Source organism: Melozone crissalis, unplaced genomic scaffold (assembly GCF_028551555.1).
Source record: "Melozone crissalis strain CALT ecotype California unplaced genomic scaffold, PUWL_Pcris_2 ptg000012l_1, whole genome shotgun sequence".
In the NCBI taxonomy this organism is placed as follows: domain Eukaryota; kingdom Metazoa; phylum Chordata; class Aves; order Passeriformes; family Passerellidae; genus Melozone; species Melozone crissalis.
In genome coordinates this window covers 1,630,505-1,639,125 of record NW_026535790.1, presented here as the reverse complement: position 1 = coordinate 1,639,125, position 8,621 = coordinate 1,630,505, and the positions used below count along the sequence as shown (strand labels likewise).

The following is an 8,621-nucleotide window of genomic DNA, read 5'->3' as shown; positions in this document are numbered from 1 at the left end:
ATGGTTCCGCGGGGGGCGGTGACAGCGAGGGGGGAGCGCGGCCCCTTTAAGAGCAGCGCCGCCATGATCTGCCTGGTGCTGGGGCTCTTCGCCGGCCTCTTCCACAATGGTACGGAACGGAACGGGACCCGCGGCCGGGGTCTGAGGAGCAGGGACCCCCACTCCCCTTGTGCCTGAGGGCCAGGGACCTCCCTTCCCCGGGAGAGACTCCGCGGCTGAAGGCTCAGGCCAGGCCCCGCTGTCCCTGTGCCCTCTGCGGCCAGCACCGCCCTGCCCTGCCCTCCCCTGAGGGAACCTGGGAACACCCTGTGCCCCCTGGGAACCCCCTATGTCCTGTGCCCCCTGGGAACCTTCTGTGCCCCCCGGGAACCCTCTGTGTCCTGTGCCCCCTGGGAACCCCCTGTGCCTGGCACCCCCTGTGCCCCCCGGGAACCTCTGTGTCTCCTCGGCTGAGGCCCTGCCACCCCCCCTGTGCCCACTTGGCTGAGGGCCCGCAGACGTCCCCTTCCCCCTCAGAGCTCTGCCCTGTCCCTGCAGCCCTCGGCGGGGTCCATGAACGAACCTTCGTGGCCATCAAACCGGACGGGGTGCAGCGGCGCCTGGTGGGGGAGATCATCCGGCGCTTCGAGAGGAAGGGGCTGCAGCTGGTGGGGATGAAGCTGCTGCAGGTGAGGGCCGGGCCCAGCCAGCCTGGGGGTCCCTGGAGTGGAGGAGCCCCTCGGGCCCCCCAAGCCTCGGCTGTGCTGGTGACTGCTGGGGTTCTGTCTGGTGTCACTCCAGCACCAAATCCTCGCAGCTCAGAGGAGAGCTGGCCCTGGGAGGGTGATTCCAGCTGTGGGGAGCATGTCTGCCCTTGTCTGTGCCCATACTCCAGGCTGGCACTGTAATCCAGCAGCTGGAAATGCCTGTCTGTGTCAGGCTCCTGCTGTTTCACTCCTGGAATTGGGCATCTGTGCAAGAGCTTCATTCTGTTGATTTCCTGCATCCCTGAGGTGCAGCCCTTGCCCGGGTGCCCCTGAGGGAGCAGACTGAGCTGTGTGCTCTGTGCAGGCCTCGGAGGAGCTGCTGAAGGAACACTACAGCGCCCTGCGGGACCGGCCCTTCTACGGCCGCCTGGTGAAGTACATGAGCTCCGGGCCCATCGTGGCCATGGTGAGTGCTGCCAAGGGACAGGGACACACTGCCAGGCGTGTGCCTGCTGCCACAGTGGAACTAAGGTGATATTGTTTTGCAGAGATAACCAAAAACTCCACAACTTTGTGAAAGCTGTAAAGCCAGTATGTTTATTACAGTGCTGGATGCATGTGGAGATTACTCTCCTTAAAAGACATGCACACCTCTGGGAACTTCAGGTCCCTTTTTATCCCCCTCTCAAATACATATATGTATAATTTCACAATTGGTTCACACATACTCATTTTTATGAATTTTGAGTGACATTTGCTGCTAGTTCTTCTTTATCAGAAAGAATTCCTAGGCCAGGTTGAGCTGTTCTCACAGCAGTCTCTCTTTATCACTCTCTGTCTCCCCCCCTTATCTCTGTCCTTCACTGGAGCAGTTTCTCTGAGCCTAGGCTTTGCAGTCAGGCTACATAGCTGTGTTTTCTAACTGTAGACTCAAAGATTTCACCTAAATCAAAATGGATTTCTACTCTGGAGAGTTTTTACTCTGTCTCAATATCCCCACTCAGAGGGTCTCTTGAAGCTGTTCTGAACTGCAGGGATGTTTTCTGTTGAAAATTAAATCATAGAATGGTTTGGGTTGGAAGGAATTTTAAAAGTCTTGTTCCACCCCCTGCCATGGCAGGGGCAGCACCTTCCATTAGACCAAGGTTGCTCCAAGCCCTATCCAGCCTGGCCTTGGGTGCCTCCAGGGATGGGGAGAAATCCACAGACAATTTGGATTACTTTCCAAAATCAACTTTGGAAGAATAATGTGGAGACATCCTTTGCTGTCTGTCACCAGGGTGGGGAGTTCAGAGGGCAGCTGTGACCTGTGGAAGCTGATGCTGCTTTTGCTCTCCCTTAGGTCTGGCAGGGCCTGGATGTGGTGAAAACCGTTCGCTCCATGATCGGGGAGACCAACCCAGCTGAGTCCAGGCCTGGCACCATCCGAGGAGACTTCTGTGTTGAAGTTGGCAAGTGAGAGCTGTGGCATTTTCTTCCCTCAGTGTTTCAGGGCATCCTGTCCAGGCATTCCTGTGCTAAGCTTGCCAGGAATGAGTCTGCATTCCCAGAGCAGAAGTTTTATGCTCAGACCAGAGCTGAGCTCTGCTTGCCAGGGTTGGCTTTAATAGGAGGAAGAGCCTGGGTTGTGTCTTTCCTTCCTTCTGCATCCCCTGTTGAAAGCAGGTGGGCTTTGCCTGTTTTCCTCTGCTAATCAGGACTGTCAGGTTGTGAAGAGGAAGGGAGGCTCCCACTCAGTCCTTTCATGGGAGCAGGTGAATATCCATGGCTGGTGACCTTGGGTGGCCCCAGCCTGGCTCGTGGCACACACAGCTCTTACTGAACCATCCTGCCTTAGATCTGTTTCCTGGTGTCTGACACCAAACCTGCTTTGATGGAAGGGGGAAAATCTGGAATCCCTGACATAAAAAAAGCATGTCCCAGAGCTACAGCTACTTGCAGCTCCTCCTGTAGCAAATAAAAGGCTCCTCAGCATAGGAGGGGGGAGTGTTGGGAACTGGCACTGCTGGAAGGATGAGTGGTGTGGGATAGGAAGGGATATTGTGGTGTAGGAGTGTCGGGGAGTAGGATGGTTGGGACGGAGACAGAGATCTCTGCAGCCAGGTCAGGAACTTGGGGTTTATTGCAAAGGGCCTGGGGGCAGGGCCCTGCTGGGAGCTGCAGCCACAGCTCAGAGCAGGCTGAGAGAAGAGAGGGGGAGAGAGGATGAGAGGGTAAGAGAGTGAGGTTTCCATTACAATACAATAAATCTTTTTCTGTGTTGAATATTCTGATTCTCACTAACCAATCTAGTACAAGATACAAATCCTATAGCATTTCCATACAGCCTATAAGAATCATTACATCACCACACTGTGTTACATTTTAAACTCTAAAAACTCCTCTTTAAACCCCTTCTGCCAAGCCAGTAAGGTCTGCTGCAACCCTTAGACCTGCCTGCAAGCAGAGGGTGTTGTTCCATCAAAAAGAGATTACCTTCAGCCAGCCACACCATTGGTTTCCTGTTGTTCAGTAAGAGATCTCAAAGCTTGCTTTCATTTCAATCTCACTTATAGTTTCCATATTCTCAAAATATTTTGCCAGGCAATCATATTTATAAAGCTTTCATGTCTCATCTTCCCCAACATTGTGGGACAGGACTGGCTCCATCACTTGAATGAAATTGGTCAAGGGGGAATTTTGCAGGCTGCAGCATCCCTCTCCCACCTTTCCCAGCTTCGTGAGAGCTTTCTCCTCACCCACAGGAACGTGATCCATGGCAGTGACTCAGTGGAGAGCGCCCAGCAGGAGATCTCGCTGTGGTTCCGGCCCGAGGAGCTGCCGTGCTGGGAGGACACGGCTGCACACTGGATCTACGAGTGAGCAGCAGGCCCAGGGCAGCTCATCCTCCTGCTGGGACACAGCACATTTCCATCCATCTCCTGGCAGCTGCTGGGCTGGCTGCAGATCCTCTGTGGGATTCCTCTTCTGCCTGTGGATGCTGGGAGCTGGGCTGTGTGTGGAACTCTGCTCCATCTCCTGCCAAGGGCAGCTCTTTGTTTTTTTTCTCTCTCTGCTCTAGTAAGTAGTTGGTGTTGTTGCTCTGTTTGCTGCAGCATCTTAAATCCCAAGTAGCTCAAGCTGATTAATTGTAGCAAAACTTGGGCTCTTGGCTCATTCCTGGGTGTTCTCATCCCTGCCTGGAGCAGGAGAATGTGTTTTCCTTGCTGCTGGGAGAGGTGCTGGTCACAAGGTGATGGGCTTGACAATTTACCTGCTTTTCTAGAAGGCTTTTCACCAAAGGCTCTTAAAAAATCAGGCTGATGTCGGATAAGGGAGCAAATTCTCAGTTTGGAGTTCATTCCAAGACAAGGAATGAAGGATGGGACAGTTCTCTCTCCCTTGGTGGGAGCCCTGGGTGCTGGGCTGGCAGAGCTCACCCAGTTTCTGATGTGATGAGTGAGTCCATGGAAGGAAGATTCTCCAAATGCTGCTAAACACACAATTCCTCAGGCTCTGCTTCCTGGGCTGTGGCTGTGAGTGGGAAGCAGCTCCTTCAGGTCTGCTCTGGTTCTCTGGGGCCAGAAAGACACAGAAACAGCCTGACCCTGCATGGCCCTGACCCAGCCTGACACCAGCCTGTCCCTCCCTGGTCACTGATGTGAGGCAGCAGCCACAGGAACAGAAGGGGGAGAGGGGGCAGGGAAGGGTTTGTGGATCTGGGGCTCAGATTTAGGGGAGTATTCAACTCTCTCTTGTGCACAGTCTGTGCAGTCCTGGCACTGAGCTCTGTCAAGTGCCAACATCTTCCTTGTCCCCCTGAGAGTTTGTAGAGGAGCTTTCCTGCTGCGAGGGTATCTGGAAACCAGTTTGTAACGGGCTGGACACCACCTGTGAGCTGTCCCTGGGCCACCCAGCTCCTCAGAGCTGTGCCTGAGCTCCCTGTGCAGCCTCACCACAGCACAAGGACAGGGACAGTGACATGGACCCCTGCCATGGAACAGGGACACTGTTAAACCAAGGGAACAAGATCCCAGGGCTCTCCTGTGTGCAGGATGAGCTTGACCTGTGCCCTGCAAGCCTGTCCCTCTGGGTGCTCAGCTTTGTAGGTGCTGGGGAATGGGGGCAGCTCTGGGGAAGCAGAGTGAGGTCACCCCCAGCCCTGCTCTGTGCTGGCCCCAGGTGTGGGGCTGAGCAGGGCAGGGGTGGGAGGTGTCCCCCAGTGAGTGGGGCTGTCCAGCTGCCTCAGCCAAGGCTCCTCCTGCCTTGGGGCCTTCTCCAAGCACTGTGTCCAGCTCTAAATACCTGACAGATCCCATTTGCTCCTGCAACTTGTCCACTTGGCTGAACCTGGAGTCTGGCTGCAGGAGAAGGCACTGGTGAAGACTGAGGTGGGAGGAAGGCCATGTTTGTTGTTTAACAGATGCATTGAGAAGAGCTGCTGGTACCAAGAGCTGCCGGCTCTGGCACAGGAAAACTCTGCCCAAATAGCTGAGCTTCATCTCCTGCCAGTGCCTCCTCCTGAAGGATCCCTCTTCTCCCTGTCTGCACAGACAAGACTGAGGATGCCTCCTGGTTCAAAGTGCACTGAACTCCAGTCAGATACAGACCTGACTCACTGAGACACAATCCCAGCCCGTCCTCTCCTCTCTGTGTGTGTAGGTTTGGTGTCTGCCATGATCTTGTCCTGCTCTGGGGCACGATAGGGCAGCAGCTGCAGGGAAAGGGCCCCCACAGACCCTGCCAGGAGCTGAGCTGTGCCTGCTGTTCCTCGAGCCCCTGGGGACTTTTAATTGCTTTGCATGTTGGTTTCTGCTGCTTCTCCTCTGTCCAAGACTGTGTTAAACTGTAACAATAAATGTAGAAGCTGTCTGTTGTTCCTCTTGGGGCCCTTGAAGGCAGGAGGCTGCAGGTGCTTGTCAGAAATAGCCTGGGCAGGAGTGTGGAGGGGAGGGTTGGGTGTCAGAGCTGGAGGAGGTGAAGGCAGCAGAGATGCCCCTGTCTCTGCTCTGGGCAGGGTTTTGTGCTCCCCACTGAAGCAGAAGCCTGGCTGGGTGGTGTTCAGTGGAGCCAGGCTGGTGCTGCAGCACCCCATGCTCAAGGCAGCAGAAACAACAGGGGCTGTGCTCCTGCAGGAATCACAAAACCCCAGAGTAGTTGGGGCTGGAAAAGATCTCTGGAGATCACTCAGGTTCCTGTCAGAACAGGGTCACAGGAATGAGTCCAGGTGGGTTTGGAATGTCTCCAGAGCAGGAAATTCCCTGCTCTCCCTGGGCACCTGCTCTGTGCTTTGCCACCCTCAATGTAAAGAAATTCTTCCTCATGTTGAGGGGAGACTTTTTGTGCTTTACTTTCTGGCTGTTGCTCCTTCTCCCTTTGCTGGGCACCACTGGAAGAGCTCTGCCCATCCTCTTGGAGGATGCCAACCCATGTCAGACCCTGCTTTCTGCTCCTGGGGCCTTTCCCTGGATTGCCAGCTAAGGAGTTGGGTCTGAGCTGCTGCTGTCAGCCAAACAAACACAGAGCATTTGAAAATGAAAGATGGTTACAAATTTTATGGGACAGGAAATGGCTTTTGATCTGTTCTGTCCACAGTTTTTCTCCATGTTCTCTCTTTGGACCTGTTCTCTCCACAGTTATTCTCCATGTTCTCTCTTTGGATCTAATCTCTATTTGGGCCTGTTCTCTCCACAGTTTTGCTCCCAGGTGTGTCTGCTGGGCTGCTCTCCAGCCTCTCATCCCCCAGACTGTGTCCAGCCCTGTCCAGGTGCAGGTTCCAGCACTGCTGCTGTTGGATCTCACTCAGGCTGTGCCTGCCCAGCTCCCTGTGAGGCCCTCTGGGGCTCCACAGCCCCTTCAGGTCACTGTTGTTGGCTTAATATATGGTAAATTCCTGGATTTGGAGCATTTATAAAAGCATTCAAGAGCCCTGTGTAACCCCACTGGTGACTGTCCTTTGTCCCTGCCCTGGAAAATCCAGCTCCATGGCAATAATGGGATTTTCTCCTTTCTCCCTGGATTTGGAGGGGTCTCCTTTCATTCCAGCCTCATCCCAGCTTTGCTGCCATATCCAGCCACCCAAATCATGGGATTTTGGGATTTTTGGATCTTCCTGCCCATCTGGATGTCCTAGCCCCTTCCCACCATCCCTGGAAATTCTGGGAAAACCAGGCTGGATACAGGGAAAGCCACTTAGGGCCATTCCTGATGTGACCCCATTTGCTGGAATCCTTTGAGCTTGACCTGGCAGTGCCTCTCACCCATGCCAAGGGTGGAGCCGTGTGAGGCACAGCTCATCCAAGAGAGTGCTGGAGGTGGTACCAAAGCTTTGCTAAAACCCCAAGCCACCCCATCCACTGCCTTCCCAAAGGTGGCCGGGAGGAGGAGCTGATACCTCAGAGGGACCTCAACAGGGGCAGAGGAACCTTCTGGAATCCAGAGCAGGCTCCTGCAGCTGGGGAGGAACAACCCCAGGCACCAGGCTCTGTGGGAGAGGAGTGACACTGAGTGCTCCTGACCAGCCCAGGGGGGTCCTGGGGGGTGAGGAGGGGATCCTGCCCCTGTGCCCAGCCTGTGAGGCACAGCTGGGATGCTGTGTCAGGACAGGAGGGACATGGAGCTCCTGGAGCAGGCCTGGTGGGGGCTCTGAGGATGCTGAAGGAGCTGGAGCATCTCCTTATGAGGAAAGGCTGAGGGAGCTGGGGCTGCTCAGCCTGGAGAGGAGCCCCAGCTGAGAGGGACCTCAGCCCTGGGTGTCCCTGTCTGTCCCTGGGTGCAAGGAGGGCTCAGAGCAGGGCCCAGGCTCTGCTCCAGGGCCCAGCAACGGCACCAGAGCCACGGGCAGAGACTGAGCCCAAAAAGTCCCAAATGAACACAAAAAACTTCCTTGTACAGTGGCACAGGCTGCCCTGTAGGGAGTGGAGAGAGGGAGTGGAGTGTGTTCCTGGAGGTGTTTCAGAGCTGTCTGGGCTGGCCCTGCCTGAGCCAGCAGCTGGGACCAGGTGAGCCCCTGAGGGCCCTTCCAGCTGAACCATTCTGTGGCTCTGGGCAGTCACTGCCTGAGCCTCTCCCAATGGGAATGAAGCAGATGGAGCAGGACCTTCCCCTGTGAGCCCACCCTGGCTGTGACTGCTGCCTGCATTGTCTCTCAGGGGTTTTCAGCAACTCCCTAAACAACCTCCAGGATTTCAACACTGAAGCGGGACTGACAGGCTTGTGGCATGTAGGGTCTTCTTCCTTTAGTCTGCTTGAGAACTGGGACATTTATCACCCTCCACTCAACAGAGGCTGCCCAGACTCCCCAAACCCTGAAAAACTATGGAGAGGTGGCAGGGTGACACCAGCAGTGCCCTGGGGTGGAGCAGTTTTATAAATGCTCCAAATCCAGGAATCCCATTGTGTCCTGTCCAGCCGGAGCATCCCGAACAGGTTCAGGGGCTGCTGTGAGTCTGCCATCTTCCAGCACAGGCCTGCAGCCTTATCCATGCGAGCCCCTATTTAGATATATCAGATTATTCTGTTGTCCCTTATCGTTACATTCCCTACGTCGCAAATCATTCTATGGAAGAAACCTCAGCTTCTTTAAGGGACACGAGGGGCAGGACGAACGCAGCTTCCTGGAGGTTTCACGCCACTGATTCCTATGAGGCTGCACAAACGCTGCTGTGTGAGTGAAGCGGGCTCGGGCAGCCGCTCCCTCACGGGCCGCCGCCATCTTCCCGCCCCAGCCTCCGCCGCGCGCGGGCCGCCGGGACGGGGCGGTGCCGGCGCCGGGGATTGGCCCGCCGCCATCACGTGGTGAGGAGCAGCCGTCCGCGAGCCTTTCCCGCGAGGTGTGGCCGCGCCGGCGGCCGCTGATTGGTCGCGGTGCGAGGCGTGGCCGCTGGAGCGGTCGCTGATTGGCCGTGGCGCGAACGGCCCGGCGCGAGGGCAGCACCGCCCACGTGACGCGGGCGC

At 55.9% G+C, this 8,621-nt stretch overlaps 1 protein-coding gene across 1 annotated transcript; it reads left to right on the top strand.

The window, feature by feature from the left end:
• Positions 1-4,389, top strand: LOC128933807 (nucleoside diphosphate kinase 3-like). The gene is made up of 5 exons (XM_054270909.1): positions 1-109; positions 538-668; positions 1,051-1,152; positions 2,029-2,141; positions 3,431-4,389. Exons 1-5 carry the CDS (start codon positions 1-3, stop codon positions 3,546-3,548), a joined length of 573 nt encoding a protein of 190 aa, XP_054126884.1. The 3' UTR covers positions 3,549-4,389.
• Positions 4,390-8,621: the final 4,232 nt, after the last annotated feature.